Source organism: Dysidea avara, chromosome 2 (assembly GCF_963678975.1).
Source record: "Dysidea avara chromosome 2, odDysAvar1.4, whole genome shotgun sequence".
In the NCBI taxonomy this organism is placed as follows: domain Eukaryota; kingdom Metazoa; phylum Porifera; class Demospongiae; order Dictyoceratida; family Dysideidae; genus Dysidea; species Dysidea avara.
The window spans coordinates 40,547,733-40,564,983 of record NC_089273.1 but is presented as its reverse complement, the minus strand read 5'-3'; the positions used below and the strand labels follow the sequence as shown (position 1 = coordinate 40,564,983).

The window sequence follows — 17,251 nt, the reverse complement described above, 5'->3', positions numbered from 1 at the left end:
GTCAAGGTTAAGAAAACTCAGGCTCTATTCTCTTTACTGTCGATGACAATGAGGGGATCTAATTGAAGTTTACAAGCTTTTACACGGTTATTATGATGTCGACTGGTCAAGGTACTTTACTCTAAGCTCTGTGCATCACACAAGAGGACACCACTTGAAACTTTTCAAAAAACCATCACGTCTACTTTTAAGGTCGAACTTTTTCACCCAGACAGTGATAATACATGGAACTCCCTGCCAGCAGAAGTTGTTTCAGCACAAACGATCTCTACTTTCAAAGCAAGTCTTGATAATTATTGAAATGACATAGGATATGGATATGTTAACAAAGGCCTAGTGCCTAAACTTTATTTTTGTAACCCTATTTGTATAACCATTAATAATTATACAACCAAGTACTAAGAATAATACGAAATGCGGTTAAAATTACGTAATAAACAATAGAGCAATTTCAAAACCATGGTAACCAAAAATTACACAATGGACCACACGCAAATTGCCATGTTTTTGTACCACACTGTTTCATGTTGCAAGTTGAATTCCTCGCTAAATTCATGTCAAGACTTATTAATACGTAAGTAAATAGATGCCAGTGATAGAATAAAGTATTTAGGTGAGTTATTAGGCATTAAAAGATACGTACACTGTTAAAAATAAGGAGTAACTGTTACTCCTCTAGGGGAGTTCCCAGTGTAGGGAGGATTTAACACCCCTATATTTTTGTGGAGAGTAACTAACACCCTGCAAAGGAGTAACAGGAACCCTTTGAAAAATCTATTGTAGGGAGTTTTAGTTACTCTAGGAGAGTTCACAAAAGCATACAAGGCATTTGCTTTACTCCATGAAATTCTGCACATAACTCCGTATAAAATCTCAAATGATATTAAAGACATACAGCAAAACTGTAACAAAATATTTACAATATCCAGCTTTATACTATTGGAAAGTCACTGAAAAAAAGAGATCAGTAGCAAGGCTTCATCATCAGCAAACGACGCTTCACTGCCACTTCACTGGAGTTACTTCCTGCCACATGACATGTTATCAGCTGTGGCAAGTAGCAGTATAGTAAAGAAATATTCAACAATCATATATTTGTTACCTTTATGGCTGAAGGTACATCACACACAGTTGCCAACAAAGTTGTAAAAACAATTCTGCCAGACCAGCAGCATTGGTAGTGTAAACTAAAAAGGCACAGTTGCTATCATGCAAAACAGCACTTTTTGCTACCTGGAGTTCATAATTTTGTTTGTCTATTTGTTCACTGATTTCTTGTGGCACCTGTAATATATGTTTACAAATTGATGCACAGTCACTGTATGTTAACACACTTACTGGATGCTGTAAAAAATCTATGTTCTCAGTGACATTGAGACATCCGTGCTAAAAAAAGTAAATATGTGCTTACGTAACTATCAAGACACACGGTAGTGTGTCGTGCGGCCCAAGAAGCCGGCGTGCCACCCGAGAGTATATTAACAGGAAGAAAGGAAATGCAATTTTCAAACCTATTTAGCTCTGTGATCCCTTATCCGATTGGAACCAAATTTGCTACAGACGTGCCGGCCAGCAAGGGGAGTCTACACACCAAATTTGAAGAAAATCGCTCCAGCCATTTCCGAGATACGAGCGAACAAAATTTCGTTTCAATTTCTTCGTTTTTTCTTCTACTTCTTTTTCATTTCGGACACTTCGCAAAATCCGCAATAAAACACGAATGCGTGCTCGGATCGGGCTGAAATGTGGCACACTTAAAGGGCTCATTAAGGCGGATCTCTGTACCAACTTTGGTGGGAATGCGATGAACATTCACGGAGTTATGACCGATTAGTTGCGTAAATTAAGGTCGATGATCTGTCACGTCTACAGGGTAAACTCCTTTGAAGAATCAGTTGAAAATTGATATGTAGATGGAGCAACCATCGTAGGAGTGCCTTTTTGTGGTTTGAAAGGAATCGGGATAAAGACCATGGAGATATGACACAAAACCCGACCTGTGTCAAAATTACGCGATCGATTTTTATGAATAAAAACTATTAGTTTTCGTGTCTACCAGGCAAACCGCTTAGAGCAACGAGCTGAAAATCAGTGTGTAGCTGGAATAATCATCATAGAAAGTCCTTGCAGTAGTACAGAAGAATCGGATTACAAACCACTAAGTTATGATTCGAAAGACAACTACGTGTAACAAATGCGAGATCGAGATACTCTAATAGAACAGTCACCCTAATAAAGCATTCAGCTGCATTTATAATTTACTCAATTATATTACATTGCAAGTTATTCTGTAGGGAATTCAGCTACAAACAAGTCACCCTGTAGTCAGATCAGCCAGAAGAATGTACCTAATAGAGAGTTCAGCTACAAAGAAACCATCATGTAGAGAGTTCTGCTCAAACAAATTGCCCTGTAGAGAGATCAGCTAGAAGAAGTTACCTTGTAGAGAGTTCAGTTACAAAGAAACAGTCATACAAAGAGTTCAGCTGCAAATAAATCACCCAGTAGAAAGTTCCGCTACGAACAGATCACACTGTAAAGAGTTCAGTTAGAAACAAGTCATCTTGTAGAGAGATCAGCTAGAAGAAGTTACCTTGTAGGGAGTTCAGCTACGAACAGATCACCCTGTAGAGAGTTCAGCTGCAAAAAAATCAATCAATCTGTAGAGAGTTGAGCTAGAAGAAGTCACCTTGTAGAGAATTCAGCTACAAACAAATCACCTTGGAGAAAGATCAGCTAGAAGAAGTTACCTTGTAGAGAGTTCAGCTACAAAGAAACCATCATGTTGAGGTTCAGCTGCAAACAAATCACCTGTAGAGAGTTCAGCTAGAAACAAGTCCCCCTGTAGAGAGATCAGCTAGAAACAAGTCACCCTGTAGAGAGTTCAGCTAGAAGAAGTCACATTGTAGAGAGTTCAGCTACAATGAAACTCCCATGTAGAGAGTTCAGCGGCAAACAAATCACCCTGTAGAGAACTCAGCTACAAACAAATATGCCCTGTAAAAATATCAGCTAGAAGAAGTTACCTTGTAGAGAGTTCAGCTACAAAGAAAAAACCATGTAGAGAGTTCAGCTGCAAACAAATCACTGGTAGAGAGTTCAGCTAGAAACAAGTCACCCTGTAGAGAGTTCAGCTAGAAGAAGTCACATTGTAGAGAGTTCAGCTACAAAAAAAGAAACTACCATTCAGAGAGTTCAGCTGCAAAGAAATCACCCTGTAGAAAGTTCAGCTATGAACAGATCACCCTGTTGAGAGTTCAGTTAGAAACAAGTCATCCTGTAGAGAGATCACCTAGAAATATCACCTTGTAGAGAGTTCAGCTACAAACAAGTCATCCTGTAGAGAGATCAATGCAGCTAGAAGAAGTTGCCGTGTAGAGAGTTCAGCTACAAAGAAACCACCATGTAGAGAGTTCAGCTGCAAACAAATCACCCAGTAGAAAGTTCAGCTATGAACAGATCACCCTGTTGAGAGTTTAGTTAGAAACAAGTCATCCTGTAGAGAGATCACCTAGAAGTATCACCTTGTAGAGAGTTCAGCTACAAACAAATCACCTGTAGAGAGCTCAGCTACAAAGAAATCATCATGTAGAGAGTTCAGCTGCAAACAAATCATCCTGTAGAGAGTTCAGCTATGAAAAGATCATCCTGTAGAGAGTTCAGCTAGAAGAAGTCACCTTTTAGAGAGTTCAGCTACAAAGCAACCACCATGTAGAGAGTTCAGCTGCAAACAAATCACCCTGTAGAGAATTCAGCTACAAACAAATCTCCCTGTAGAGAGACCAGCTAGAAACGAGTCACCCTGTAGACAGATCAGCTAGAAGAAGTTACCTTGTAGAGAGTTCAGCTGCAAACAAATCACCCCGTAGAGAATTCAACTACAAACAGATAACCCTGCAGAGAGTTCAGCTAGAGTCAAGTCACCCTGTAGAGAGAATCCTGTAAAGAGTTCATCTACGTACAAGCAGATCACCCTGTAGAGAGTTCAGCTACATTTCAAGTTACCCAGTAGAGAGATCAGCTGCAAATTATCCTGTGGGGATTAATTGACATGTAATAAATATATGCAAGAGTTCATAATATAATGAACTCTTGATATTTGCATTATATATACAATTTGTACATTCACTGATAAAATCAGAATGAGTTAAAGTATTTATAAAATCTGCTTCATCTTTTTCTATTTCCTGTGGAAAAGAAAATTATATAGGTTAAAAAGCCCCAAAGCTGGCCATAGGCCGGCTTTGGTGTATACAAATACAAAAAGAAGTGAAATCTAATCAAAAACAGCCAAGCTGTAAAAAAGGAGTGCGGCCCTTGAAAAGGCTATGGTGAAAAAAGATGTGAAATCCAAGGTGGCGGCCAAGAAATGGCTGTGATGGTAGGTTAATAGTAAAATTTTTAATAACGACAATTCAGGTGAATTTTGTGCCAATTGACCAAGCGGCACCAAATTCACCTGAATTTTCGTTATTAAAATTTTTACCATTAACCTACCATCACAGCCATTTCTTGGCCGCCACCTTGGATTTCACATCTTTTTCACCATAGCCTTTTCAAGGGCCGCACTCCTTTTTTACAGCTTGGCTGTTTTTGATTAGATAAACATTATCTCCTTACAGGTCAAGAACAACTTGGAAAGTTGATGAAGTCGAAGACACACAATGTACATTGTATCAAAGATTCTTGTTAAATGCACTGAGACAATACATCTTACTAGTTAATTCCAGTGAATCTGCATGTAATTATGTAAAGACAATGATACAGGCTACTGACCTTACCAAGCAATATCATTGTGTCCGGTTGCTAACGTCAACCGAATGCAGACGGACATGATATGTACGCCATGTTTAAGCTAGGTGGCTTTCCTCTCCTCCCTCAAGTCTTCAACTTCTGACACACTCACTACTAGTAGCTAGTGGTGAGCATGGATGGGTTGAAAAATACTGTACGTACAAGTCAGTGATACGACTGAGTCCACCGAATTTTATTCTCTTTCCCTGAGTCTTGAACTATTCCTGCCGTGTCACAATAAAGCGCCTAAACCCTCACAAGTAGCGGTGACTTCCGTTGGAGCCAGTTTAATAAACTGGTGTGTCACACGAGACGACTCAGATATGAGCTCAAACGTACCTGAAGAAACAATGAACGAGATACTCTAGTGAACCGGCGTCCAGTAATTATTCACGAACAAGTAAACACTTTAGTATCACTTTTCAAGCACTACAATTCCTCAGAGAAGCAAACTGCTTTCAACTACTCAACACGGCTCTGTAGACCTTATTCACTGAAATAATTTCATAGCGCTTACAATCCGTTGCGAAGGAGTTGTCCGCCAATATTCGCCATTTGCAGTACCAAAACCATAGTAACATCACAATTCTCTGCCAAATTCGCCATTTGCAGTACCATAACTATGGCAACATGATAGCAACCGTTGTGCTCGCCCAGTTTTAGAACTCGAAATGGCGTCCTAAAGACCATCACCATGGCAAATAGGGAGCCTTTTATGGCTTCGCGTGACATCAGAGGGCGCGTACTGTTCTAAATGAATAAGGTCTGTTGTTAAAGAAGCCGTTTCTATGGGAGAGAGAACCATCATTAATAATTGATGAGAAAACATGCATGATTACAAACAAATTATATATTATGTGTCCTCGGACAACATGCGACCACATGTCTGACCAACAGTGGACAGCAGTGGGCATAGCAAGGAAAAAAATTATAAATTTAGGTACAAAACTAAAGTTACAGCTTAAATTATATACAGATTAAAAACAGTCCGGGTTGATTGTCCATTCTTTAGAGTTCCTACCATAAAATATTCTCTGTGAAGCAGAAATTGAGGCACTGGCCATCTTGAACAAAAGATTTCTAGCACTTCCTTTGGAAAATAGGGATACTTGCCGGGTAAAATTTATCACATCCTTAATTGCAGCAATAGAACTAGGTTGAAAATGGCCCAAAACACTGACTTCCACAGTTCTGTAGCAGTGAGGAATCTTCAAATGATCCAATTCAGCCAAAAGCTGTACATACTCAGGTTTATAAAGTTTGCGGTTGTGTGCAGACTCCAAATGATGTATTGAGTCCAATGGACATGTAAGCTCTATAATGCCCATCGATGCAGAGTGTCTGTTATAGATGACAACATCGGGTCTGTAAGGAGTGACTAAGACATTGGAGGGGATGGTTTCAGGAGGAGAGTCATTAAAACGATGTCCCTGCAGGTCCGCATAGACACTGACCATCTGGCTATCAGAAAAGAGAGTAATTAACTGAGAAATTAAAGTGAACAGTACTTGATTATGTCTATAGGTGTACCTTTGTTGGGATAGTGCTACTGGGCAACCACCTAAAATATGAGTGGTAGTTGGCCGGTTAGGGTCACAAAGGGTACACTTGGCACCACACTGTATGTGCCAGCGACGCAGGTTAACAGCAGTAGGCAGAGTGCCCGAGGATGCTCTCAACAAGAAAGAAACCTGCATCCCTGGCACATACAGTGTGGTGCCAAGTGTACCCTTTGTGACTCTAACCGGCCAACTACCGCTCATATTTTAGGTGGTTGCCCAGTAGCACTATCCCAACAAAGTTACACCTATAGACATAATCTAATACTCTTCACTCTAAACAATGCGCTTGTAATAGAAATGGTATTTAATAATTATACATACATACATATTTCAAATATTATTGACTCTTGAGTAACAATTCATCCTCCTGCCTTCGTACAATCTGTTTCCTTTACTATGTCTTGGTTAGCCTGTAAAATATAACATGAGTAAATGGCTGCCATTGAAAAGGAAGTCTAAATAATTACTTTCCTTTTTACATTGAGTGGCTAGAATTGAACTGGCTAGTTAATGGAGAAAATAACACAGTGAGACAGCTATAACCTGCATGTGGCTCATTCATATGTGGCCTCAGCCATACTGGCTCACTGAGTTCACCTTAGTTACTAGCTAGCTGGTAATGGGAACTCTTCAGTTTGGTGCCTTCACATACTTGGAGTTCTCTTTACCCTTAGTGGGTTACTGTTACTCTCCTAGTAATCCAAACTCCCCTTTCAGAGTAAAATATTTTACTCCCCATAGTTACTGTTACTCCCCTGTTATAACAGTGTACTGCCTACCAACAGGGTAGTTTCGTAGCGGGAAAGAGAAATGCGTAAAAATGGATTTGGCCAAATTGCGACCTATTCACCGCCTAAAGGTGGTTAAAACTAGGTGAAACTTGAAGTATAGGTCTTTATCCAGCAGCGTACAGCCACATCCAGCTATCCCAGGATTAGCCAGAGCTGAAAGGCACGCCGCTGAGACCGGTGATGGCCGGTACAACGCCAGCAAAAGAAGACTCTTAGTGGTGAATTTTGCTAGAGTTAAGTTTTATTGTCGAAATCAACCATCAGTTAAAGTTTAGCGGTCTTATTTTAGTATCTGCTTTTTCACACGAAGTGGGAATCCCAGCACATGAGCCGGCGATTCAGGCTAACTCGGGGATGGCTGGATGTGGTTGTACGATGCTGTGGTGCTGGATGAAGACCTATACTTCAAGTTTCCCCTAGTTTTAACCACCTTTAGGCGGTGAATAGGTTGCAATTTGACCAAATCCATTTTTACGCATTTCTCTTTCCTACGAAACTGCCCTGTTGAGAGGTAGTACGTATCTATTAATGCCTAATAACTCACCTACATACTTTATTCTATCACTGGAATCTATTTTACTTACGTATTAATAAGTTTTGACATGAATTTAGCAAGGAATTCAACTTGCAACATCAAGCAGTCTGGTACAAAAACATGGCAATTAGGGCGTGGTCCATTGCGTAATTTTTGGTTACCATGGTATTGAAACTACTCTGAATGAGTGAGTGAGTGAGTGAGTGAGTGAGTGAGTGAGTGAGTGAGTGAGTGAGTGAGTGAGTGAGTGAGTGAGTGAGTGAGTGAGTGAGTGAGTGAGTGAGTGAGTGAGTGAGTGAGTGAGTGAGTGAGTGAGTGAATGAATGAATGAATGAATATTGCTCTACAAAGTTATAGCAACACCAAATGACCATCACATTCTACAGAATGATCTAAATTCTTTAACCAAATGGGCAAGCAACTGGCTGATGGAGTTCAATATTCCTAAATGTAACATTTTACAAATAACATTACATCACAACAAAAGTAGCTTTACATACAAAATGTCCAACATCCCACTCAATACAGTATTGGAACATAACTATCTAGGTATCCGTCTTCATCACAGATTATCCTAGAACCCCCATATCAACTATATTTGCAGCAAGGCTAACCAACTTCTTGGCTTCCTATAAAGGACCTTGCACACTGCCCCAATAGAAATTAAAGACCACCTATACAAACAACTACTACTACTACCATCCATTGAGTATTGTTCAGCCATCTGGGATCCCTACCACAATACAAGTATATACAAACTTGAAATGATCCATCATCGGGCTGCTCATTTTGTTCTAAACAAACCGTGGTTCAGATCTAGTTAGCAACAACACGACAATGTAGAGCAGCTCAGGTATTTCCGACCACCATGTACTTTCGGACGCAATATTTCCTAGAGGAACAACAAGACTCGATCAATTATTACAACATTATGAAGACCTATGACTATAACCTCCATATATAAAAAATAAAAGGATTCGGTAGTATCGTCTGGCTGCAGTGACCTCGGAAAGCCACTGTCCAAAAACGTCGATGCTCGGACAACGACATGTGCGCTCGGACCCCACCCTCTACACCCTTCCCATGCAACTTCAATAGCTATTGTGTGGTAGTGATTGATAGAGCTAACCTTGAGCTACCCCATGATATAAGCAGATTAGATTTTTATTAACTGGTATTGTAGATAGCCGGTTTTTCCCAAAGGTGGTAACTTGATCAATCGTTGGACGCAAAAAAATCATTATATTTTCGGACTTTTCATTTATTTGTGATAATTTTGGTATTTTATGACTTTCAGTAAAGCACTAACTTACAATGTTTTAAATGCAGTAATTTAAACACAGGTATAGGGTGTTTTTGTCAATTTTAGGTAGAAGAAGCCAAGCTACATATAGCTGTATTATAGTACGTCTATACAAATTAGCTAAATAAGGCCACTTCTCTATACTCATTTGACATTTTTGATATTGTTTAAGTCAATTTCGGGTAGTGGAGGTCAGCAGTAAACTACAACAGTGTGTGAAACCTCGCTACCGCATATATGACTGTTCTACTAGAGTAGTTTATATTTTGAGCGAATTTCGCTGGTTTAAATTTTACAGGTTTTCGTGTTTGCATGACCCAACATCTATGACTTGCTCCAGAACAAATTCTAGGAAAATACAGGAGCTTACAACACAAAAGTTAACAAGTGAAATTCACTCAACCAATAAACTACTCTAATAGAACAGTCATATATGCGGTAGCGAGGTTTTGCACACTGTTACAGTTTATTGCTGACCTCCACTATCTGAAATTGATTTTAATAATATGAAAAATGTGAAATGAGTAAGAGGAGTGGCATTATTTAGCTAATTTGTATAGAAGTACTAGAGTAAAGTATCAATTATCGGACAATATGATGTTCGGACAGCTGCCACCCACCTCCTGGAAATCCTGCAGCTTAGGTTATTGTACCAAAAGGTAGGCTACAATAAGCAATAATTATCCTCCAACAATCAGCTTTGTGTGATTAAAAGCTTAAGAGTTACAGCCAATAGTATGCTTAGTCCGATAAAATCTATGCTCGGATAAAACTATCAGTTGTCGGACTTTGATTTTTACTACCAGTAAACAATGTCCAATTTATTTCAAATTTGTTTGCTATATACCTGTACTCATTAGCTATTAATGGCCAAAAAAATGGTTTCGTTATCTTTAGCATAGAGGGAGTACGAGCCTCCCAATTTTTAGCGGTATTGTCGGACGCCCTCCGCTTTAATTTAGCCATGCCCACCAACAGAGTTTGGATGCTTTTGCAACAAATGCACCAGTGCTAAACCACAGAAGAAGGTAAATAAATATCTCTCAAGAGTAGAGGTGTGCTTTAAAGTTGATATTCAGGATATTTCCATTGGAACGCAGTATTTTTGACTCCTAAATGAAGGAGATGCGCGCAAGGTGGAAAAATGAAGTTATGCAAAACCACCTTCTGACCACCTACATATGCTAGTCTTGGTGTCCTATCACAAATACTGTCACGGAAATTGAAAAGCTTTTCTTTCTCTACCTTATATGGGTGAAACAAAAAGGAAGAAAATGTTGCTTTGTACATCCATAGAAGGTAGAAAATGGAACATCTTTTCATTTCTAGGTGGTATTCGCGATTGAGGCACCAAGACTAACAAATGTGGTTGGTCAGAAAGTTGTACCTCGTAATTTCATTTTTCCACCTAGCGTGCATCTCCTTCATTTAGGAGCCAAAAATACTGCGTCCCAATAGAAATATCCTGAATATCAACTTTAAAACACACCTCTACTCTTGAAAGATATTTATTTACCTTCTTCTGTGGTTTAGCACTGGTGCATTTGTTGCAAAAAGCTTGAACTCTGTTGGTGGGCATGACTAAATTAAAGCGGAGGGCGTCCGACAATACCGCTAAAAATTGGGAGGCTCGTACTCCCTCTATGCTAAAGATAACGAAACCATTTTTTGGCCATTAATAGCTAATGAGTACAGGTATATAGCAAACAAATTTGAAATAAATTGGACATTGTTTACTGGTAGTAAAAATCAAAGTCCGACAACTGATAGTTTTATCCGAGCATAGATTTTATCGGACTAAGCATACTATTGGCTGTAACTCTTAAGCTTTTAATCATGCAAAGCTGATTGTTGGAGGATAATTATTGCTTATTGTAGCCTACCTTTTGGTACAATAACCTAAGCTGCAGGATTTCCAGGAAGTGGGTGGCAGCTGTCCGAACATCATATTGTCCGATAATTGATACTTTACTCTATACTACAGCTATATGTAGTTTGGCTTCTTCCACCTAGAATTGACGAAAAACACCCTATACCTGTGTTTAAATTGCTGCAATTAAAGCCTTTTAAGCTAGTGCTTTACTGAAAGGCATAAAATACCAAAATTATCACAAATAAATGAAAAGTCCGAAAATATAATGATTTTTTGCGTCCGACGTTTGATCAAGTTACCACCTTTGGGAAAAACCGGCTATCTACAATACCAGTTAATAAAAATCTAATCTGCTTATATCATGGGGTAGCTCAAGGTTAGCTCTATCAATCACTACCACACAATAGCTATTGAAGTTGCATGGGAAGGGTGTAGAGGGTGGGGTCCGAGCACACATGTCGTTGTCCGAGCATCGACGTTTTTGGACAGTGGCTTTCCGAGGTCACTGCAGCCAGACGATGCAACCGAATCCTTTTATATTTTATATATGGAGGTTATAGTCATAGGTCTTCATAATAGTGTAATAATTGATCGAGTCTTGTTGCTCCTCTAGGAAATATTGCGTCCGAAAGTACATGGTGGTCGGAAATACCTGAGCTGCTCTAACAGATATGCTGACATACCATGAATGGCCTAGTCTCCGAGACAGAAGGACAATAACTCGACTTACTTTGCTATTTAAAATTTTGAGAAGGTTAATAGTCATACCCGATCGTTGTATACCTCCATCAGTTCCAGTATCATACACTCGTTCCAACCACTCCCTCAAGCTATTTCACTTACCAACAAGAATCGATGTTTACAAATACTCTTTCTTACCACGAACAATTATTCAATGGAACCAACTACCTATCTCTGATATTGACAATTTTAAGAACAATCTGATTGGTATTGTGTGTAATTGTAATGGACATTAGCGTGTTGCCCCTGGTGGGCTTTGCTAATTTAATAATAATAATAATAATAATAATCACGCTAACTAGCGTTTTACTGTTATCATCCAATAGTTCTGAAATCCGCAAACAAAGCTCATTTTAGTGATTACGTACGAAGTGTCTACACTAAACACGATCATTTACCTATTATGACGTACTTGCGGATAAGGTCCATTACCTTCAGATTTAGAATTATGTTGTAGATATTGTACTATGTAGTCATATATTTTGAGTTTTACAATTAACAAATATAAGTATAAAGTATTAAGTATTTTGTTACATAACGGTGATTTTAAAGGTTATAAGGTTTCTAACAGTCAGGGCGCCCGTTGTCCGCTTGACAGCCACCTTAAAAGCGTGATTCGATACAAGGTAATGCTTTTTTGAAATCCGCACGATCAGGACGTAGTAAAGTTTAAAATATAACTAGCTTGTCACCAACACTGATACAGTTTCGTTGATTATTACTGAGAAGTCAGCCCTGCTGAACATGACCAATGCTATTCTATGGCTACGGGTGGCCGCGTTGAACAGTGTGTGGGGTATAGTGGATGTTTTATACGCAGTTGAAGGTGCGTACTTTGTGCCAGCCATTTATGACAAAGGATTTTCACCAATTTACGGTTCCATGCTACTATGTTTTAGCCCTATATTAGGGATTCTATTCCAAAGCTACCTTGGAAGTGCCAGCGACCGATGTAATAGTCGGTTTGGAAGGCGTAGGCCATTTATATTGGCGCTGACGATATCTTGTATTGCTGGTCTAATTGTATTTCCTTTTACTAAAGACATAACAGATCCAATACAAGACAAAAACTGGCGATTTGTCGTTCTTTTGATATTGGTTGTAATTGCTACTACACTTGTAGACTTTGGCGCAGGTTCACTTCAATCTCCAGCCAAAGCATATCTGTTGGATGTGCTACCTATTAAGCATAATAACAAGGGTAACATAATAAGTTCCTTTTGGATATCAGGTGGTGCAGTAATCGGCTTTGCCATAGGAGCTATAGAGTGGTCACCCACTCTGGACACACAGGTGAAGATAGTGTGCGGATTATCACTATTAGTTATTGCAATTTGTTTAGTTTTTACACTATGTAGTTTTAGTGAGCAGCGCATAGGTGATGATAGCACACCAGCAAACTCGGCCCCATCTCCGAGTGTAGAACAAATCAGTAATCACCCTGAAGTAATGGAAACTGAAATAACTGATCAACAGTCTAACAAAGAGTCAGGTGACTGTGATGAATCTGTCAGTAGAATTGAAGTAACATGGCAAAGTGCACAAACAATGAGATACATGTCAGTTGATAATATGACTATTTTGCCCTATGGAGAATATGTAACAAGCTCTGCCCTTGGTGATGCAGAGAACTCAGGATGTTTTTCAAAAAGTAATTTTCTTCCTTCGTTAGCAGAGAATATTCATTTTATATACTTCATGTCATCACATATGTGGATATTGTGTTTTTCTTTCTTCTTCGGGTTTTTAGCAATACTCAGCCAGACATTTTTCTTTACTGACTATGTTGCTGATTTTATTTATGAAGGCGATGTCACTGCTGATGAAAACTCAACAGAGTATAAAAATTACACTGAAGGTGTAAGAATTGGCTCACTTGCTTTTGGTGTATCAGCACTTTCCTCCCTATTAATTTCACTATTACTTGGTCCACTAATCAGAGTGCTTGGAAAGAGGTTAGCATTGGTAACCTCTTATGTTGTGCTCATGTTACAAAGTGGCATAATGATTGTAACACGTAATGTTATTGTGCTGTTTGTTCTTTCTCCTGCTATGTTTTACACTACCATAATGTTGTTAACAATTCCTTTTATCTTGGTGTCAGAGTATGACACTTATTCCATTCTGCTGCGAAAAGTACGGTCGCCAAAAGAAAAGAACTTGAGTGGAAGAGCTTGTTCAATTCTAATTATTGCTTTCCTCTCCTCACAAGTAGTTGCATTATTAAGCAATGGTCCTATGAAAAGCTTAATTGGTGGAGCAGAGTCAGTGATGGTTATCACCAGTGTGTCTTCATTTATAGGTGCAATTATTGCATGTTTTGTCACTGTACCTTTTAAATGTAAGAAAAAGGACAGCAGTCAGTAAACTGCAATTGTTGAAAGATAATTGTTTATAATTGTTTGATTTGTAAATAAACTTTTTTTAAATTTAACTTATAATTGTCACAAACTGCATGGCAATTCTAGCAGTGTGGGTTGGCTGTACAGGCACGACAAGTAGTGAAAAGTTAACTTGGTTAATTGAGTTAAATGGGGTGGAATAATTTCTTAACCAGGTAGCTAGGTATTTCCTGTAGCATTACTGTAGGGACTGTCAACAACTCAGATAATTTAAAGTGAAAGGTCAAATTAAAAGTTTTTAAATCATGACTTGACAGAGATATATCATCCAGGAACTCTGTCAGCAGCACACTGTAATGTTGGTTTAAAGTACTTTCCAAAACTGGTGAATTTTGTAAAATTTACTGGTAACTTTTTACAACAGCTATCCATTCATGGGCTCAAGGAAACCACTTTAAAGTACATTTCCAAGGACAGGTTAATTTCCAGAAAGTTCAGACTATGCAACATTTACGTGCCATAATATATTCCCAAAATTGTTACACAAACGTGTATGCACTACAGTTTGCATGGATGTAGACAACAAGTATTGCAACTAAAGTATAGTGAAAAACACAATGTATTATGATTTAGATTACATAGTTTATTGTGGCCTGATTTTGGAAACCTACCTTTTGGGCACAGTGGAGGTCATTTTTCTCTATTATGGCTAATTTGTGCTCTCTATGGATTCTCCTTCCCTTCCAAAACACAAAATAATAGCGAGCTCTCCGAGACCCATTACACACCATTCCAACAAAGCCATGATCACAGAATATTGTCAAACCTCCACTTATGGCTTTCACGGTGTCTGATAAATTTTAATTTTTTATTTATTAATGTTTTACAGCACAAGTGCTGAAGGTCTGTAGGACACCTGGTCCTACAGCCTGCTCAAAGACTTTAGCTACCTAGGTCCAGTCATGGATTTTTTCTCCTTTCTCCAACTTTTCAAACACACCTTAAGTAGCTAAAGTCTTTGAGCAGGCTGTAGGACCAGGTGTCCTACAGACCTTCAGCACTTGTGCTGTACAGCCTTAATAAAAATAAAATAAAATAAATGCTGCAGAAACCAGGCTCACCAACTCTAACGAAAAGATAGGTTGTAATATGACAGTGTATTAGCAATTCATTAGTGATAAAAATGTGAGTTTGATTGTGTGTGTGTGGAGGCTGGGTTATGTCCAAGTAGTAGCTCACAAGCTGGGACTCTTGCACACTAGATGAGAAATCCAATTATAAATCCATGAAATATTTATTGAAATAATACAGAAATACATTTTCAAACACTTAAATATTGGGACTCTTGCACACAATTTAGAAGTTTGTGTGGGCAGTTGGCTATCCCTTCGTTACGTAAAATCCAGTCATATGTTTGTTAATGTCAGAATGCATTTATCTGTGTGTGTGTGTATAAGTTAGATACATACTTACTTTCTAGATTTTATACTCTCTATCAATAAAAATTGTATTACAATCAGACAGACTAGCCTATTTCTCACATGTACAGCAATCTCAATGCATCAGACAAAATATTTTCACTTCTGAAAGGAATGAGTCAGTCTTCAATTAAGTTACTTTAAGCAGCCAATCTCATTGGTATACTTAAAGTTAGCTGACAACTTCATTATGTGACCGGATCTGCAAAAAGTAGTCTTATAGTCTTTCGATTACATGTACTTGGCAACCCAACACTTCATTTTGTGAAAATGGTACCATCCTGAATTTGGTCACTAAAATTACCCTCAACATGGCACTATTGTTTGGTGTAATGTGAAGGTGATAAGCTAAACACATTAGGAGTTATGATGAGTCAAACTTGAGAATTTAGAAATGCTATAAGACCCCTTTTTGCAGATCTGGCCACATAAAAAGAATGTAATTCACTACACCAAACAATACCTGGATGCTTCGTTGACCTTATAGGGCACCATTAGCCGTACTTCTTAATAGGCACCTGCTTTTGTTGCCTCATCCTCGATGCTTAACTAAGAATTTTGCACTTTTTGCATATGGAAAGCAATATTATCTGGATTGAGCAATTGTTAAAATTAGTCATTGAATTTAGCAGCCATATAATAGCTATAATTTTACTGCTTGATTAAAATCACTGCCTATAGACCACTACATCCTTATGTGTGCAGGAAGAAAGCAGTGCTATGACCATGTAAATAGAGCATAGCATAATTGTGTGGATCTTTTTTGTTACATGTGTTGCTTTCACTATACAGTTTGGCAAAATCTACAGTACCCATCATGTAAGCATTATGCTTGATAACAAATTCCCAGAACTGTTACACAAAAATAATTAATATGCATCATAGTGCATTACATACTGCCTTTAAACCTTGAGTATTGCAGAATTTTATTAAGAAAACTAGCCAAACACATGGCTGTGCCTGCCTTGCTAATAATATCCAGCATTTTGTCTAACTTTATCCAAACGTTTTTGAGGTCATCATAATAGCTATCAGGGGTGATGGTATTAAGATCTGAAATGATTATATTATAAATGATGTATAATGAATGGGTTATATTACATACATGTGAATGCAAAATTATGTGTGTATGTGCGTACGTGTGTATGAACTGGCTAGCTACTTTTATTCTAATTTTTAAATCTCTATAAATTTCCAGAAGATGCATAAATGGATGGCTTATATGTATTATACCAATAAGGATCAGACAAAAAAATTATTGTTCATGTCTGAAAGGATTGTCAGGTCAGCCAATCTCATAGGCATTTTCCTAAGCTGACGGTTGCATGTATATAACACAAAGGATGTCATTTCATTTCATCAGAAATTACCTGCATGGATGCTTGTTTTACCATAATGGGATCACTAGTAGTACCTACCTAATGTATTTCAGTGGACAGACATCTCTGGACAGTTACTGTGTGGATATATTTGTTTCTGCTTATAAAGAAATGCATCTACTCTGTTTATTAGCCAGCTATTGTTGTTACCTTGATCATATATGTAACTAGCCATGTGTAGCCGGGAAACGGCCACGAGTGCTCTGCCTGATATAAACGCATGAGCCTGAGGGCCATCAGGCCTGAAGGCAAGTGCGTTTATACAGGCAGAGCACGAGTGCATGTTGTATAACTGTTATGTACCACTCACCTAATAGGTGGGGAGAGTCTCACAAGACAGCTGTAACGCTTATAAAAGCCAGGTTTTTAACATCGATTGTGGGTAGCCAAGCCAGACGTTGCGATGACGTTCTCCCTGCAGTACTGCAGCCACCTGAGATATTGAAAGCTAGT

The 17,251-nt window shown here is 38.5% G+C and overlaps 1 protein-coding gene and 1 long non-coding RNA gene across 2 annotated transcripts; one reads left to right on the top strand and one right to left on the bottom strand.

The window, feature by feature from the left end:
* Nucleotides 1-865: 865 nt before the first annotated feature.
* Nucleotides 866-5,307, bottom strand: LOC136245282 (uncharacterized). Its single transcript, XR_010695803.1, has 6 exons — nucleotides 4,782-5,307; nucleotides 4,621-4,735; nucleotides 1,339-1,386; nucleotides 1,234-1,284; nucleotides 1,103-1,187; nucleotides 866-1,048 (listed from the first exon to the last, which is right to left on the bottom strand). It is a non-coding gene; the product is annotated as an uncharacterized lncRNA (long non-coding RNA).
* A 6,940-nt stretch (nucleotides 5,308-12,247) lies between these two features.
* On the top strand, nucleotides 12,248-14,002 carry LOC136245274 (membrane-associated transporter protein-like). Its single transcript, XM_066036765.1, has one exon. It carries the CDS (start codon nucleotides 12,344-12,346, stop codon nucleotides 13,964-13,966), a length of 1,623 nt encoding a protein of 540 aa, XP_065892837.1. The 5' UTR covers nucleotides 12,248-12,343; the 3' UTR covers nucleotides 13,967-14,002.
* Nucleotides 14,003-17,251: the final 3,249 nt, after the last annotated feature.